At 37.9% G+C, this 18,689-nt stretch overlaps 1 protein-coding gene and 1 long non-coding RNA gene across 5 annotated transcripts in view; one reads left to right on the top strand and one right to left on the bottom strand.

The window, feature by feature from the left end:
* CERK (ceramide kinase) overlaps nucleotides 1-18,689 on the top strand; it is a 39,501-nt gene that overhangs the window by 16,955 nt on the left and 3,857 nt on the right. For 3 of the 4 annotated variants that reach the window (XM_037388703.1, XM_037388705.1, XM_037388706.1), the window contains 6 exons: nucleotides 506-651; nucleotides 7,798-7,872; nucleotides 7,953-8,105; nucleotides 8,914-9,019; nucleotides 11,624-11,694; nucleotides 16,168-16,373. In XM_037388703.1, coding sequence (XP_037244600.1) covers nucleotides 506-651; nucleotides 7,798-7,872; nucleotides 7,953-8,105; nucleotides 8,914-9,019; nucleotides 11,624-11,694; nucleotides 16,168-16,373 — 757 coding nt within the window. The remainder of the gene's footprint in view (nucleotides 1-505; nucleotides 652-7,797; nucleotides 7,873-7,952; nucleotides 8,106-8,913; nucleotides 9,020-11,623; nucleotides 11,695-16,167; nucleotides 16,374-18,689) is intronic. The other variant, XM_037388704.1, reaches the window with a different exon arrangement.
* Nucleotides 90-18,682, bottom strand: LOC119148484. The gene is made up of 4 exons (XR_005104400.1): nucleotides 18,118-18,682; nucleotides 15,616-15,625; nucleotides 887-892; nucleotides 90-100 (listed from the first exon to the last, which is right to left on the bottom strand). It is a non-coding gene; the product is annotated as an uncharacterized LOC119148484 (long non-coding RNA).

The following is an 18,689-nucleotide window of genomic DNA, read 5'->3' as shown; positions in this document are numbered from 1 at the left end:
ACTTTTCTGTTTTTTGACTTTCATATAATGTATATACCTATTAAATTAATAGTGTAAAATATGATTCTGCCTGAAGTCATGAATATTAACTTAATTTTCCCTTTTTAGTAAAGGTACCCTATTTCCATTTTATTTACTTAGAAAGCTGTATGTACAGTCCTGTTCAGTGTTTTCCTTGTATAGTGAATTTCCACTGATACTTGTCTGTCTGCGCACAGCAATAGAGGATAAAGATATTTTTATTTTTTTTAGGTTTCATTCCAACTTTTTTTTTTCTAACATGACAGACGTGTCTAGGTGCATTTGCAGTTGTGTAGCTTGATTTTTTTTTTTTTTTCTGCTTTTTGTTAATGGCCAAGTTGACTGTGGGCTACTATATCCTGTAAAGATGGAGGAGGAGAATAGAACAACTATTTTTGATGTGTCCAGTGCATGCCCTAAGTAGAACACTTGCCGTGTTGTTTATTGACTGTTAGTGTGCATTCTAATTTGTGTTTCCTGGCAGTGTTGTTTGTGTTGGTGGGGACGGCATGTTCAGTGAAGTGATGCATGGTCTCATTGGAAGAATGCAGAAGGACTCTGGCATAGACCAAAATAATCCCAAAGCACCATTAGTCCAGTGCAATATAAGGATTGGCATAATTCCTGCTGGTAAGAAAGGGTTAACTTTCAGTTTACTTTATCCATTTATTCTTGAAATTTCTTTGCAGTCAGAACTTACTGAACATAGGCTGAAGTGTAAGATATGAGCAATGATATTGCATAAAGACACCTAGCTAAAGCTGTTTATATCCTGGTATAATCATTGATCACATGCAACTTTATTTGGGAAGGATACTTTGTAAAGGAAATCAAATCTTAATGTTCAACTTTAGAATTTAATTACTACTTTCTTTTTTTTTTTGGTGGCTTATTGTGTGGTAATACAATATAAGATGTTGAAAATAATACCTTTGTCCATCTGAACACATTAATTTATGAAATTTACTGAACAGAGACTGACTTAAATATTTTTCCAGTTCCAAATGCTCAACAAATGTAGTTAGAATTGTAATGAGAACCTCCCACTGGTCTGGCAAACTCCAAACAAATGCTAAGATTTCTCCTTTTCCACTCCCTCCACCTTCCCTTTAGTTGTCATCACAGAAAGCATGAATCAACTACAGCTGAGGAACAGTCCTCGGGTTCCAGGCCAAGTTGCAGGGTTTGCCCCTTTTTAGAGGTGCTGTACCTTCACAGTTCTCACTTTTTCAGGCAGTCCTGACTACTGTCTTTGAGAGACAGTAGTCTTTGTCTACTTTGAGAGACATTTGAGAAAACTCATTCTTGGAATTCAGATCTTTGGTGATAACATAGTTTTTTGTTGGCTATAGGTACTCTTTGGATCAATCTCGCTGTTAGAGTCTAGTGTCCTGGGTTTTACCTCACCCTGCCCAGTTGGTCCCCAAGGTTCCTTCAAAAGTGGACTTACAAGATGACCCTCTCTTCCAGGACTGGCTTCAGTGTTACAACTCTTTTTAATAGCATCTGCAATTTTAAGGACTCTGTGGAAAGACAAATGGACAATTTGGTGTCTTTTCTATGCTGTTCGCTTTTTCTTGTCAGATGCTTGAGCTCTGAATTAAAGAACTGGGATATGAAATAAACATTATGAGCTTCTGAGTAGAACTAAAACACAGATGTTATGAGAAGATTTAGCACAGGTTGTAAAAATACACCAATGTAAATAGTGTATTTGTACCCTCAGGCTTTAGGTGACTAATTTTATATTCCTTATATCTTTGTTAAGAAAGTATTCAAACCCAAATGGTCTGAATTGTTGCTTGGAAGAAGCTTGGCTCTTTCTGCTTGCAGTACTATAAGGGTTAGATATGTAAAAGTTGCAGTGTGAATACCCCCTTACAGATTTTCCTTCTCCTTGTTAGTTAGCACATTAAGGGTTCTGTATAACAATTACGATATTCAAGTATATTCTAATTTTATTTGTTAAAGCTTTGTATTAAAATCAGTTTGTATAGTACATTTAACAAGAATGGAGTTTGAAGTGTTCCACCCTTTGCTTCCTTTATTTGGGCAAATTTCTTGAACTAAAGGTTTTTGCTTATATGGCTGGTTTCAGGAGATTTTGCCTACTGGTGATACTAATGACAATAGAACGTAGAATAGAAAAACCAGAATCTCTTCAGAACTATTTCTTTGTCCTTAGGAAATTAACTATAAGCATGTTAATATTGAAAGATTAACCTTGCTTTTTCAACAATTTCTTAATGCATTTTTTCCAATTGCAACCCGAAAGTATGATCTTCACCGATATTTTCATATTGCTAACATGTATCAAGTCACTTTCTTCTCTTAAATACTGCAGTGTTTTGTTTGTTTTGTTTTGTCCATTGTAGCTGTTTGCTATTTGTATGTATACTGCATGCTCTATTCCTTGAACTAACTTGAGGTACAGCCTTGTAATCAGTACTATGATTCAAATATTTTCTCCAAGTTATTACTCAGATCCCTCAAAAATTATTTGTAATGGTGTATAAGGAAGCTGGCCTTTCAAAATTCTATTGATTTAGGTTTTGGAAGTACAGAGTATAATACATATCTTGGTCTGTTGTATATTGTACAATATTTAAAACAATCCATTACTAAAAATATGGACAAGTGCTTATTTACTGGAAAAGGGGGTCAAATCACTGAGCAAATCGTAACCCTTTCTTAACAGATCTAGCCATCACAGGGACCTTAAATTGTGTATGAATTAGACAAACCCACGCACTGCAAGATGGTCAGGAAGGCAGCAAGAGGGTGGGTTTTTTTTCCAGCCCTTGGTGAAGCTTTGTTCATCTTTGCTTGATGTAATGGAGCTCTGACCGTGACCTCAACAGATCCTCTAGTTCCAAAACTAGTGTAAGAAGTCTGTTCCAAAATAAGTAAGATACTTAAAAAGACTTTCTCTTTTTTTAAATGACAGTCCTAGAATACAGCAACTCAAGAGGAATAATGAAATATAAATCATGCATCTAGAAGAACATCCATGGTGCTCTCCTTAGTTCTTTATAACCAACCTTTTTCTCAACATCCTAAGAACTCACAGATATCAAAACCAAACACTACCCAGAGTTTAGAGGTTAAGTTCTAAAGCTCTGTGTTTTCTGGTACATGGAGACAGTGTACTCTGTTAGGACAAGAGCTTGTGCTAGGGCAACGCTGAATCAGTGTTTTTCCCTTTTTTATCATTTAGTTCCTAATGTCAAGCTGTGATAACAGAAACATGGCAGGTTGTGGTTTGTGGTTGTGACTAAACAGTGCCTGTATTCAAACTAATGCTCAGTTCAGCACACTTAATCTTTGCTTAGAAACAGTCAATTTAATTGTACAAAGGTTTGAAATAACAAATGAAACAGATTTAATGCTAAAACACTCTCATCTATGTGGCCATGTTTGAGTAATTTAGCTTTATCTCATAGGCAGAATCCCATTATGCAGGCTGGTTTTTGTAATGTTTGATGCTACTTGCAAATCTTTTTGCAGAAAGCCCCTTCTTGGCTCGTCTGGTTTTTTTGATCAGATGTGTCTCTTTCCAGGTAGTCTCCTTTCTTAGTGTGTCTTCTGGTTAAAAAATATCACTTATTCTTATGCTTTATGGTACATTTTTATGAAATAACTTGGGTTTTTATTCACATGAATAAAAGCTAAAGGCTTTACTCAAGTGGCAGTTGTAACTTCTGAATTTCTCTTAATTGCAGCCATTCTTCAAATCCGGCAGTGTAAATTGACTGATTGCTGTTGTAAACACATTTGCTTTTAAGAGTGCTTGGAGGTTGTAGCAACCTGACAAAGTTTTGCACTGCAATGTGGTAACTACAAGTCTGCACACCTACGAAAACTTCTGTTTAATTATTACTTCTAGTGCCATCTAGCCTTAAAAAGTGTGTTCAGCCACGGTTTCTCGCTGTATTCAGAGCGGTATTATGCTGCTATAGAACTTAAGAACAGAGAAACATTTCTCTTACGACATGTGGCACTGAGGTTTCATCCACATGTTTTAGTGTTAAAATACTCCCTCCAGAGTAAGTCAGAGTAATTAGTTCTTCTTCCTAAACCTGGTGTAGAACAGGAGGATAAAGCTGTCAACTGCGGTTGGAGGACTCTTTAGTAAAAGACAAAATACTCTTGTGATCTCAGCAGGTAGAGAAAAAAAAAATCCTACATCACTCTGTGCTGTGGTGTGTTAACAATACATTCATTTTTCCAAAACACAAGTCTGCCAACCTAACCGGGGGATAGGGTAGAAATCTTCCAAGTACTAGGGAAGACAGGGTAAAGTGTAGATACAAAGTGTTAGTTGCTACAGTGATTTAAGTTTCTAGTGTATCCAGATCCCTCTCATTTTTGTTGTAGCCAAGGTATGCACTCTGTGATATCTAGGATTGAAGCATGCAGTATGATTATAATCAGCTCGTTGATGTGTAGCTGTAGAAGAATGCTGAAGACAGTACAGGCTTCCTGTGTGCAGGTAGTATAGAAAAATGTGGGAGGATTCGTTCACAAACAGATGCAAGTAGAATCATAAGGCATGACTGGACTCTCATACTACTGTCATCTAGGTTGTAAAATTTCTTTTTGAAAAGGTATTAAAGCATAGCATAAAAAGCTACCTAATTCTTTTTTTTTTTTTTTTTAAGTGACTCGAAGTGATGTGTCCACAGCCTTCTCTGTTACAATATTAGTAATATTTAATGATATTTGCAGTTTAGTATGCATCTCATTTCAAGGTTCGGTATGTCCTGTTTGAAATCTGAAGTGCAATGTTTTGTGTTCCTCCTTCAGCATTTTGAATCTGTTGTGCTTCTAGAAATTACAGTCTTAGAGCTAAATACTGCATTTAACATGGTGGGGGCTTCTCTGTGATGTTAATTTCATCTCTTAAATTTACCATTATTGTATTAATCCTTTTTTGTTGTACTGTGGTACTGAACTTCTGCTGAAGTGATTATGTACCAAAAAACCAAAGTCCTGCTGAACTGTTCCATTTTAAGCCAGTCTGTCATTCTGCGGATGTTAAACTTGATCTCTTGGTTTCTGGATGCAGAAAGGAAGTTGTATAAAACCTTGAGTAAGAACGTGACTGTATGCCCAGGCCATTAATTTCTCTTTGTAACAATAGCTTCTCCCCTTGCTTTTAAATGCATCAAATCAGACTGTTGCCCTTTAAAATCCCCAAAGAAAATCTGGCAGAGTATGTATATAATTTTTCTGTTGGTTTAACCAGAACAAACAAGATCCACCACCTAACATGAGTCAAGAGTCATGCTCTGTGAAAACTTCTTGGCCAAATTAAGTGCTCTGGAAATCCTAAACTATTAATCAAGGGATATTAGTCAAGCTATATTCTAATCCTGCTTTCTGTATCAGATTTGTACTGATGAAATAACCCAGACTTTGGTGGGGTGTGGTATGCATCTATTCAGCGTGCTGTTTCAGCGGTAATAGATTCTAAATCTATTCACGAGCCACCTAGAGGTCTAGAATTCTTGTTTGGTTATGAAGTATTCAAAGAGATTCAAATCCTTAGTCGTCATGAATATTTTTGTGACCTTTAAACTAGTACCATTAGGTTCATGCATGGTGTGGTGTTACGACTATGTATATTGTCTTGGTATGTAAGTAAGGAATGATAGTGGTTTTGTTGCTCCGTACTACTGGCTCTGATAGGAAAAAAACCAAACCCAGTGATATTTTACTGTTTGTAGTTGGTACTCCACTGGCATTTCTCAGAAGGAGGGAGGATTGGACAGTTGATAAACACTGGTGTCTTTGCCAGTCTCCCATTTTAGAATCTCAGAATTAATTTCAGACTTCAGATTTCAGATCTCCCTTGCTACTTAATGAATAGAAATGAAAATAAGTTCTGTAGAATTACCCAACAGATAAGTTTGAGTATAGGGAGGTAAGTCTCCAGTGTTAGACTGTAGCTTGTATCAATTCCCCTCTTCTCCTCCCACCTATAGTGTAAGACTGCTTGGGAGCTCTGTTTACATCAAGACAAACATAGCTAAGGTAATTCTAGCAGCCAAATGCAAACAGATCCTGAAGAAATGAGAACGGTTGGATGAAATGCTAGGCTTGTACATTTAGCAGTAAAAGCTCACATCAGATATTTTAGTGGCGCTTTTTTTTTTGGTGCTTGGTTTTCTTTTCAAAAGTAGTAATTTTCTTTTTTGCTTAGCTGAGTATAGGAGGCAAAATGAAACTGAAAAAATTTGGCAGTAAAACATACCTTTAGTATCTGAACTTTACTTAATATTTTCTGCTGTAAAACTCCAAATGTGGCATGATAATGTCGTCTACCTTGCCTGTTACGATACTGAAACTGGAGTCCTGTTTCCTGTGCAATGGCATATCCTTGTGATGGTACACTTGCACCATCTTGAACCTCAGCCTTTAGAGACAGATCTCTTTAGTCACACTGTTTCTTTTGTTCTGCAGTTTGTTATATTTCTAGTCTCTTCAGTCAGCTCCTAGAGCTGCTTCTTACTCACTGTGGCAGGGTTCTGCACAGCGTTTACTTGATAGAAGATCCTCTTATGCCCTTCACTGGTAGGGAAAGTGGTGTCCATTTCCTGGGAAGTGAGTTGGATGAGAAAGGACTTGCTTTGCTCTTATTCATAATTGTATATGACCTTACTGTTTTCAAAGTGATAAAGAGCCAAAAGTGCATTTTAAACATTGATTGCTCACTCTTCCATTTTTAATTTTCTATTTCAATTCAATTAGGCCTCAGAAATTAAATGCATTAGATACAGTGTATCTGAGCTTCTCTATATCAGTAGCAAATCTGAGAATGTATATGTGGACAAAATAAGTTTTTGTTTTCAGATATCCAGACTTGATTTTAAAGGAATTTAATTTCAGGGAATGGATGGGAGAAACTACCAAATAAATTTGGGGTTAGGGGCTGCAACAAATATGCTTCAGTACATCTGGCCCTGACTTCCAATTCCCTGCTGCAGAGTAGAAATCGGAACCCTACATTTAGGCTTTTAGATTGTTTTTTATAGGGATTGGGGAGAATTGCTTATCTCTAAACAGCACCTAAAATACTGAACAGACATAGTGACTGAGGAGGGCCTAAAGGTAGTTAGGAACAAAGAATATGGGTGAAAGCTAAGGCTTCTCCCTTTCTGCTTGTAGGTATTTTGCTCAAAACTGCAAAGGCACATCTCTGTCCACTTTGCTCCCCTGTCTATGAACTAATTCCTGAAAACAGTTAATGACTAACCTTAAAATAATAGGACTAAGCAGGAGTTTCTGGTTTAAGGTGCAACTGGAGGACGAGAGGATGTTGACAGCTTAGGATTTAGATCAGTCCCCCAAAAAACAAGAGACTGGTCAATGTCTCTCTTTTTTTCATGAGATCTCAGTGAGTAAGAAATCTTAAGCAATGGAGAATCAATGTATGCCTGCCTTCCTCTCCATCCTTAATTGATACAAAAGCCGTAATGTACTCCTGAAGTTTTTCATGTGACTTACGCTTCACTAACTGCTATTTATTTATTGCTTAAATAGTGAAAATCTTCATATGGAGAGAAAGACATTCTACTTATTGGGGGGGGGTGGGGGGGGTGGCAGCATTTGCAATTTAAATCATAGTATTTGTATCCTTGTATTATTTACTTTGTTCCATAAAATAGAAAGAGGCAAGCCAAAGGAGCATTTATTTGGAGGACCATGCCAATAATACATGTTTTCAAAAGATATGAATTAATCTCTAGTGGGTTGTTGTTGTTTTTTTTTCAGGATCAACAGATTGCATATGCTATTCCACTGTTGGCATTTCTGATCCAGTAACATCAGCTCTTCATATTATTGTAGGTGGGTGGTCACAGTTCACAGTTTTGTTATGAAAATAGCCAAACAAAATAAGCCTTAATAGAACCTTCTAATCTTCACAGGTGACTGTCAGCCTCTGGATGTGTCTTCTGTACATCATAACAACACGTTTTTGAAGTACTCTGTATCATTGCTGGGTTATGGTTTTTATGGAGATACATTAAAAGATAGTGAAAAGAAGCGGTGGATGGGTCCGATGCGATATGATTACTCAGGTAACTTGTGTAACCGTTACATTCTTTTGTCAACATGGAAATGTATTGGAGCAGTTGATGTACTGTCTCCAAACCAATCATCTCTGAAGCTTTTAAACATCAGAAACAAACTGAACCTGATTTTAAACTCCTTGTAGTACCCAGTAGATTGCACAACATTATGTAAAGTTCTGTAACTTTGGGCATAAAATTAATGGTGTGCTTATTAAAGTTGTGGTGAATATATGTCACTTAGTGATAGCTTCCTAAAAGGTAGTGACTCTTCTGTGCTGATCATTTTGACTTTTTTTTTTTTCCAATCAGTTAGAGCTCCTCTGTCTTGGATGTTCATCTGACTGAACGAATTGTTAATTTTGTCCTTTTTCTAGCACTGATTGTAAAGAGATGAGTGGCTTAGCCTAGTTAGCTGATATTTGGATAAATTCTATGCTACTGGAAAGTATTTTTTGACACCTTTGTTTTGTCTTGTGTTAGGGAAAGAGGATGCAAAAGCAGAATTTAAGTAATGTAGACCGATTTTAAGATTAAGGAGTGATATATAGCTAATATTTTTAGTTGACTTTTAAAGATGTCAAGCAAAGTAATGGCTCTATTGGCAAATGTTAAAAAGTTGGATGGCAGGGGGTGGTATTTCGTTGTCCTTTACAGTCTAAAACATCATAATACCGAGCTATGAGCTTGGGGAGGGCAACTACTGTTTTGCAGTCTTTAAAAAAGGAAACAGATGAACAGTCAAGGTATGTGTGGAGAGATTTTTGCAATGTGAATTTGTAATGACTTAATGCTGCTTAATACCTTTTTTATGTAGGCTTGAAGACTTTTCTTTCACATCATTACTATGAAGGAACAATTTCTTTTCAACCAGCAAAACATACGCTGGGATCTCCACGAGATAAAGATAGCTGCAGAACAGGGTAGGCTAATGTTTATCTCTGGATATTTGACATGAACTATTTGAAAAGGCCTGTACATAAATAGAGGTCACCAAAATGTTGTTTTTAATATCAAAACACTTTCTCTGAAAGAGACAAGCCTGTAAAAAAGTTTATTGACTCATTAAAGAGAAAACCTCATTTTATCAGGTCAGTAAAACAGCACAATACCCAGTCATAAGATGCTGAGGGTGCTATGCTGTGTTACTGCTAACAAATGAAAAGTCTGGATGTCTCATAGCTTCTACAAATGGAAATAAATATTCAAAAATTCTCAGATGTTCACATTGTAATTGGATCTAGCAATTTTAGTGATTGTTTTAGTGCCATGACAACAGCTGTCATGCTTGTCCTGAGGATATTTAGCCTTTTTTTATAGACTTTTATAGACTACAATGCTCTACAAATTCTGTGAGACATTTTTCAGTTGTTTCTCTAATCAAGGGTGCCGACCTTAATGTCCTGGTGTGCCTTCCTTTCTTTTTGCTTTCACCTGCTTGAAGTTACTCATTCATTATTTTTCTTTATACATGAATGTAGGTTTCAGAGATATTGTAGTTAGAGCAGCCAGTAGCACAGCATGATACAGAGGAGCCAGAAACTTTGGCCAGAAACTACACGGAACTTGTTGAGATTGTACTGTATTAGTGCTGTGACGTGCTACGGGGCATGGTCTCCAGTACTAGCTGGAGCAACTATCCTGATCCATCAGGTGCCTTAATACAGGGGAAACTGCAGAGAGAGAAAGCTGTCATCCAGGTTTTAGTCGGGGAGTAAAGAGTGCCTAGTGTCTCCTGAGGGATTTTATATATCCTCATAATTGCTGGAAGGGCAGTAGGTCTGGGCACAAGCAATTTGGGGGAACCCTCAAGTGTGGTGACGATCATCGTGCAGGTGATTGATAAGCTGAATAGGACAAATGCTCTGCTAGTCTTGTTACAGAAAAGGAAAGTGGGGGGTGTTACAGTTAAGGGCAGTCTTGACAGTGGTGACTGTGAGATTATAAAGTATAAAGTCCTAAGAGAAGCAAGCAAGACAAAAGTAGAACTGCAGCCCTGAACTTTAGGAGAGCAGATTCTGGTTTATTCTTATCTTGGCAAAATTCCATGGGAGACTACCCTGGAAGACAAAGAGGCCCAGGAGAGTTGGCTGGTACCTCCTCAAAGCACAAGAACTTGCGATATTAGAAACTTGAATAAGCGTGATGGAAAACCAGCATGGGTGAGCAAGGATCTGAGAAGTCAAGAGAAGTTGGAAGTGGAATGGGTTACTTTGGAAGAACACAGAGACATTGCCTAAATGTGCAGGGATGAAACTGAGAAAGCCAAAGCTCAGGTGGAGTTGAAATTGGTGAGGAATGTGAAGGGTGTTACCTCTTACAAAGAGCTTATAGAAGAATACCAATCATAACAAAAAGCTGAAGGAACCATGGGCCTGCTGCTTAGTGGTGCGAAGCACTAGTGATAAAAGATACGGAAAGGGCTGGAAAATTACTCCTTTGCCCTAGTTTTCACTGATGAAGTCTGCCCCCAGGCCTTATGGGTCCCCAGGCCCATGGATGAGGGGGAAATGGTGTTACATACCTTGACTTTAGCAAGGTCTTTGGTACTGTTTCCTGTAGTATTCCTAAAAACAAATTGATGAGTTATGGACTAACTCAGTGGATGGGTGGAAAAACTGGCTGGACTACTAGAAAGGTTGTGAGTACCTTGTCTAGCTGGCAGCCAATTACTAACCATGTCCCTCAGGAATCAGTACTGCGCTTAATACTGTGCAACTTCTTTATGAATGACTGCTGGGGTGGCAGAGTCCACTCTCAGCACTTTTATGATGATATGAGATTGGGAGGAGTCGTTTACACGTTGGAAGTCAAGGCTGCTATTCAGAGGGATCTTGGTGGGCTGAAGAAATGGCTGATAGGAACCTCCTGGAGAAGTTCAGGAGAGGCAAACATTGTGTACCTGGGGTGGAATGGTCCCATGCAGCAGCACTGGCTGGAAGGCAGCTCTGCCAAAAAGAATTTCAGGATCCTGGTGGTTGATAGCTGTACCTGAGTTCACAGTGTGTCCGTGCAGCCAGGAAGGCCAACCTTATATTGAGCTTTCTAAGCAGAAGAGAAGCCAACGGGTCAGGAGGAGTGATTCTTCCCCTGTACTCAGCACTTGTGAGGTGAAGGACTGGCTCCAGTATGTCAGTGTCTTTCACTGTGACAGTAGTCACATATTGGAGCAAGCTGCCCAGAAGTCTTGCGGACTCTACTCTTGCAAATACTCAAAACTTAACTGAACAAGACACTGAACATCCTGATCCTATAAGACCTGCTTTGAGCAGAGGTTTGGGCCACATCAGAGGTCCCTTCCAACCTATGTAATGCTATGGCTCTGTGATGCTGTTATTTCTGACATCCACTAATCTTCAACACTGTACTTAAGTACCTATACTGCCGGCAAGGCTATCAGGAGTCATGCCACATCAGGGCTGTCAGTGCCATGCTGCATCTTGTGGTGTAATGATTGGACAAAGCAAAAAAAGTTGAAGTGAGTAATAGTTTTGTTTTCAGGAACTGAGTGGTATTTTTGTTTTCAGGTGTTACATTTGCAAGAAAAGTGAGCAACAGCTGGCAGAACAGCACAAGGAACGTGGGTTAAAACATGAAGGTAATTTGTCATAAAAAGTAAGATGGTGAAGTATCATACAAATTATTATTTTTCAGGATATATCAATTCACGAGTGTGTGTTTTGTTTTTTAAACATTGTGAGTCACTAGATAATCCATTGTTTAAGGAAAATCGATGTAAATATGCGAAAAATACATAAGGTGTCTCTCCACCCAAACATCAGACAATGCTGATAAAATTATACTTGTATATTTCAATCTGTTGGGTTTCTTTCCTTTAGGAAAGATGTGTTCTGTGAGCTAGGACTCTGATCTTTTTGTTAGAAGGATTTCACTTTAACACTTGTGGCACTGCTGGAGTAAGATATGCAGATTCAGTTGGCCAAGTTTCACCTCTGGTCTCAGTTTGTTGTCTTGGATAAAACCCCTCTTAAACAGCAGACAGCCTTCCCATGGGTGCTTGCTTCTGCGTTTAGTTTGGTTTGGGGTTTTTCCCCTTCCCCTTGTAAAGCCCAGTGCATAAAATCATAAAATTCTTACGCACACGTTGGTGCTTATGACCTAGATTATCTTATAATTACAGTTAGTTTGCACAGTATCCGTGCCAGGTTCTAGACTTCTGTTAGCAAAAAGAGTATCATTTTACTGTAAGAGATGCACTGGTAGCATAAAGACTGTACGTGGATTCCTATGTCACTTTGAATCCCTGTTACACATGCTTATATATAATGCTTTCATCCCAGCTACTGCTTTCAGATCTTTGATGGCCAGATTGGAGTATTTCTCAAGTTGTTTTAGTGTACGCCCAGATTCAGTTAAAGAACTTGCTTTACATAATATTTGTTTAGGAGCTAAATCTGGTAATAGGTTTTTTGGTAAGGAAAAAAAAATCTGTCTTTTTGAGAAATAACTGTAGCTGGAAATTGCCAACCTTTTTTTCTGTGTTGTTTTTTTTCATTTGGTTTGCGTTTGTGTGTGTGGGTTTTGTGGTTTTGTTTTGGTTTGGGTTTTTTTTAGTTTGGTGGTTTCGGTTTGTGTGGTTTTTCTCTCTCTCTCTTTTATCTGCCATTTTGTTAGCTTTGATCCAGCAAAGCAACAAGACAGGTACAGGTTAGGGAGCAATCAAAACTGCTTTACCCAGCATTGCACAATATGTTAAGCATCTGATTATGCAGGATATTGTTTACTTAAATCCATTTTACTTCTGGTCACTTACTGTCTTTGCAGTCCAGTCTCTTCTCCATGCAGTACTGGTAAGCAAACAATGACAGTCAGCTACTCCTGATTTGCAATAAAAAGGATTTTAAATTGCCGCCTCAGATAGGCTCTTTACTCAGCAGGGTGTATTGGCTGCCTCATTCTGCCTATTTGGTTTGTGTACAATTCAGGTGAGTTCAGAAAGATGTTTGCACTGACTGTCACTGAACGTATTTCTTTGTATTGAGCAGAAGTCTATGTATGTGCCGAGTAAACTTTTGAGCGTTTAGCACTTCACGCTGATTTCAGTAACTTGCAGCATATATACACAATAGACAGCTGAAGCGAGTGCTGTTTATGCTCTCCCTGCTTATGATTGCTCTGTTGCATGAAAGATATTTTGGGAGAGTAATTGTGCTATTACAGTGATGCACCCTGCAGAATGGTTATGAAAGCAGTTGGTCATTCAAAATGTGATAAATACCCTGACTTTGTTCTTACTTGAACAGTCAATCTTTTTTTGAGTAACATGCTGAAATTTATGCTGAACAGTACTTTCACATCAGGTGAAAACAGTCTATTACAGTAACATATATAAGCGTTCTAAGTAATTTGAGACTTTTTATTAAGTAAGCGTACTTCAAAACTAAACACATACCTAGACACACTATAGAACAAATTATTAATGCTTCTTAGATAAAACCCAAAAAGGATGTGTCGCTAAAGGGTGGTGTTTTCATTTTGTTGTTTGTATGTCAGAAAATGCCTGGTTTACTTGTGAATAAGCACTTGTGTAGTTCTAGACACAGATGTTTCCAGTTCCAGTACTTTGTTCTGTTTGGTTACATTCATCTCAGAGCAAGGCCTCATCATTTGCCTACAGACTGACCGAAGTAATTCTGTAGTTTGATGTTTAAGTCTTTCTCATCTCTCTTAAGATACATATTTTTAATTTTAAAGTATTTCTTTCTGTAGTGTTCTGTTTGAAAGCAACATATAAAGAGGACAGTAAAGCAAGAAATACTAAAACCACTCTGGCAAATAATGCAAAAATGTTGAATGTAAGAGTTGCATTTTTTTCTTGCTATTACTGATTTGTTTATCAGGAAATAGTGAGGATAGTCTAGATAAAGGAAACTAAAAACATTATTCTTTTTCTAAGTCTTTTGTCTCATAATCCTAATTTGGTTTTCCTGGAATTCTGTTTTTCTGTTACTAAAGAGTGGATAGCAAGAAGTTCCAATGAATAAAAATTCAAGGGAGTAAGAAAAGTTCAAAGAGCAACTACAGGTTACTTTCCAAACATTTTTTTTTCATGTTTATTTTAGTTCTTTTCCTGATCTATAAGCTTGGAAGAAGTCACTTCAATATAAATGCATCATAGACTGTAAAATTGCCTAGGTTGTCTTACATCTAATAATGATTCCCTAAAGTTAATGTGAAGCTCCTATAACTAACACAGTAAAGACTATCAGAATTTCAGGACATGAAATGTATAGCATAAATGTCATCTAAAGTCCCATCAAAGCAGAACCTTGAACATACGTATAAGTTAACCCAAATGTGGGGAACTGAATAATGTTAGATTTCTAAGTCCATACCAGTTAACATGCCTCAAAACTTGTACCTTGCTCTGGTTTGATGCTCAAACAAGCTTATATAAACAAACCTTTTTATCCCTTTTTGTTCATTCCTTAGTTTTACCTCTATCATCAGCAATGGCACTTCACTCCTGAACTGTCTGGAGCCCATGTGTATCTCCATAGACTATTCTGCAGTTGTTACTTCTGTGGAGTTGTTAATTTGAAATATCTCAGTCCACTTACCTTGGGAGGAGAAAAGGAGTGTTAGGGCTGCTTTATGGCTTTTTCTTACCGTAGTGAGGAAAGTGATGGTGTGATATAAAAATGCAAAGGCATTTTTAAATCTGTTTTTATCCGTATTCAAGAAAATACAGTTTAGAGGATAACTCTATGCAGTGCCTGTGTTGTGGTTTAACCCCAGCCGGCAACTAAGCCCCACACAGCCACTCACTCACTCCCCACCTGGTGGGATGGGGGAGAGAAACAGAATGGTAACACCGAGAAAGCTTGTGGGTTGAGATAAAGACAGTTTAATAGGGAAAGCAAAAGCCCACGCACGCAAGCAAAGCAAAGCAAGGAATTTCAGCCATCTCCAGGAAGGCTAGGGCTGCATTACACCTCGTGGTGGTTTTGGAAGACAAATGCCATAATGCCAAATGTCCCATCCCCCCCTTCTTCCCCCAGCTTATATACTCACGACATGACACCATATGGTATGGAATATCCCTTGGGCTAGTTTGGGTCCACTGTCCTGGCTGTGTCCCTTCCCAGTTTTCTTGTGCCCTCCAGCATTCTTGCGGGTAGGGCCTAAAACTGAAAAGTCCTTGACTTAGGGTAAGCATCATGTAGCAATAGCTAAAAACATCAGTATATTGTCATCATTGTTCTAACCCCAAATCCAAAACACAGCCCTGCACCAGCTACTAAGAAGAAAATTAAATCTATCCCAGCTGAAACCGGGACATCCTGCCAGTGTTTCTTCATTAACAGAAAATTCCTCTGCCTCTTGAGAGTATTGAGGCCATCGAACGTTTAAGCTGTCTAGGTCTAATCTCTTAACAGAACAGTTTCACAACAAAGTTGAAAGCAGACTTTTGTGGTGTTTTCCAGAAATCTCTGTTCAACTCCCTTGTAGTATTCATCTTCAGACATTTGGGCTTGGAGTTTGGGTGGAAACAGACTTCTGATCTGCTGCCTGCTGGTCCTTGCTAAACCCCGAGTCATCTCTTCCCTTTTTGTATTTTTTTTTTTTTAATATAATTTGTGGCACTGAGGCAGAAGAGGAATATTGATTTAGACACCAAATACTAAACCACTGTCTTTGTGTCATTGTTTATTTAAGATGAACATGTGGGAGAGCAAGAATAAAATCTTTTAAAACTTAAAAATCCCTCTGAACTTTCACACTACAAGAATTTTAACTTGCCTCTGTCTTTTTCCCTGCCTAAGGCTTCATGGGTTTACCTTAACGGCATTGATCCTGAATTTGACATGCATCTATCAGAAATGGTGGGCAGTTTTAGTACATAATCGCAGTCTGTGAAGGGAGAAAGCAACTTTTTCTATTAGTGTATGAAAAATAGATCTTTTAAAATGCAATGTATTTTAAGTATTTATTGACAGTGCATGAATATGCCCAGTGAATACTTTTAAGTTGCCAAGAATGATTGTTTTTAGTGTGCTTGTGAGTGGATCAAGTAACAGTCTATCTCTATGCCTTTAATATGTTTCAGAAGATGAAGAAGAATGGAAGGTTATTAAAGGGAAATTTCTAGCCATCAATTCAGTAAATATGAGCTGTTCCTGTCCACGAAGTCCAAAAGGTCTTTCACCAGCAGCTCATTTGGCAGACGGTTCAGCTGACCTCATTCTAGTTCGTAAATGCTCCAGACTGGATTTTTTACGGTATCTTGTCAGACATAGAAACCAACATGATCAGGTGTGTATTCCCTCTGACAATGAATTCTCCAGAGTCAGTCTAAGTTGTAAATATTGATATTCTTCTATGACAAAAAGAACCTCTACAAAGCAGGTGTTGTGGGTTTTTTTTGTTTTGGTTTGGGGTTTTTTTTGTTCTGTTCTGTTTAGTTGGTTCTTTCTGGATGACACAATCTCAACATGTGTACCATTTAAAAAAAAAATGAAATCGTTTCAGCTAGGTCAAGTATTTGGCCATAGCATTCTAACAAAATTCCACTTTTGCTAATTGAATTCTGTTTCATAACATTTTCCATATATTTGCTCTTTGGACAATATTTGAAGTGATTTTATCACAACTGTGCCCCCACATATTTGTCATGAAACATTACACTGCTGTGAGCAGTTTATCTGAGATAGAAGGTATAGTGAAGAATAATAAATCACTTTTTGTAAACCGTATGAAAATATGGTTTAGAAGAAAGTTGCCAGAACTGCAATTTGATTGTAAACTGCAGACTTTTAGCAGGATTTTACTACATGCATGTGGCCAGCATATAAACTTTATGCATTCAGCTTCAAAGTTATTCCTTGCATATGTCGTAGCTGTCAGGATAGACTACAAGAGAAGATTCATCGCTGCTTTGGATTGTAGTATCTGCTGAAACCAGAGCTATGGCTGTGAATACACACATTTAATATTTGTCACAGCCCAATACTATTAATGTGTTCTGGAAATTATCTAGCAATGGACTAATGTTATACCTAGTTATAAAAGCAATAATAAATCTCACTTGTTTATGATGCTATTCTTCCTTCTCGGTTGAAGAATTAGTATAGATTGTCTCCTGCATTTCCTTATTACCACTCCCTGGGACATTGTGTATGTGTATCTGTATTCCTCCTTCCCGCTGTTCTCAGTCTCCTCTTCTTCCCTTCACTCCTTCCCACTTCTTCTCACTGTTCCCTTAATATTTTTGATTATTTGAAGCCTTCCCTGGCTACCTTTCTAGTGGCCTTCAACATTTGCCAAGAGACTACATTCTGCTTAGACTTGAAACACCCGAGCATTCATGGGGGGCTCTGCGAAGCTGTGGATACCAGGTTTTGCCACTAAGCTGTTCGGACTGGATTAGTGCTTAGTGAACTTTGTTGTGTCCGTGAGCCACTGCTTCCAAGTGCGGAGTTTGACAACTTCACAGTTTGTTTATGGTTATAAGCCAAGGGAACTTAAGACCTAGGAGGTCCCTTCAACTCTGATGCTTTTTGTGATTGCCACTGTGGCCGTTTGCCTTCCAGTGCTTCCCAGCTGTTCTCTCTGGGGTACGTTGGTTTTGCAGTGTAGATTAAATGCAGGGTTGTACGTATGTCCTCACTTCAGGTTAGTGCCTATGATAATAGTGGGAAACCCTGTTTGAAAGCTTAATATAAAAAGAAAGACAAGGGTGACTGTATATTAATACAGACTGGTTTATGAGTAAGCTGTTTCTTTGTTCACTTTTGCTTCCTTGCCATTCCCTTCCTATAGATGCACGCAGACATACTCTGTTGCTTTTACTAAATTACATGCCTGTATTTATTATAGCTTGCTAAATGTTTAATTCCATATCATTTAAATTGCTTTCGGGGTGTGTGGGGGCACCCTTTACTTTGATTGTTCCTTTAATTTGCAAAGCCTAATTTAAAGCATGTGTACAATATTGTAGTGTAAATCCACAACCTCTATTATAAGAGCAATTTCTTAATTCAGCTAGAAAAAGTAGGACAATTAACTAGTTTAAACTGTTTTTATTTTGTTGGAATGTAATAATATTGTCCTCTAATTTTCACATACACCCAGCTCTGTGGTGTGTGATCAGACCACCACAGGGATTCTTACCTCAGAGCATTGTTCCAAATGCAGAAGCAGAAGGATTTCAGAAAAGCCTTCTTTGTGTCTTAAGAACTGAAGTTGAAAAGGTCCTGAGGATGGTACAAAGATCCAATCCAAACCTTTTTGACTTTGATTCCACGTTATTATAGCTTTTATAGATTATTTTTAATAGTTTTTATACCCCATTTACTCATAATCTGAGAACGTGTTACCTGACTATAAAGTGGCAATATTGCAGCTGCTTGAAGAGGACCAGTGAAAAGTAAGGTTCCATTTTGGCTATATTGTTTCTGACTTGTGCAGTTTTTTAAAAACAAAAATTACTCTATGCCTCAGGTAAGCTTGTCTAGAAAATTGGAGTGGGCAGACTCTCTCAGATGCAAAATGCTGCATGCTGAGATTTTTACATGTCAAATGTATTTAACTAACTGTAATTGCCTGTTTTGATTTATTTTTTCTTTGTAG

Source organism: Falco rusticolus, chromosome 5 (genome assembly GCF_015220075.1).
Source record: "Falco rusticolus isolate bFalRus1 chromosome 5, bFalRus1.pri, whole genome shotgun sequence".
In the NCBI taxonomy this organism is placed as follows: domain Eukaryota; kingdom Metazoa; phylum Chordata; class Aves; order Falconiformes; family Falconidae; genus Falco; species Falco rusticolus.
Note: the sequence above shows the minus strand (reverse complement) of the source record. Positions and strands in the feature narration are given on the sequence as shown.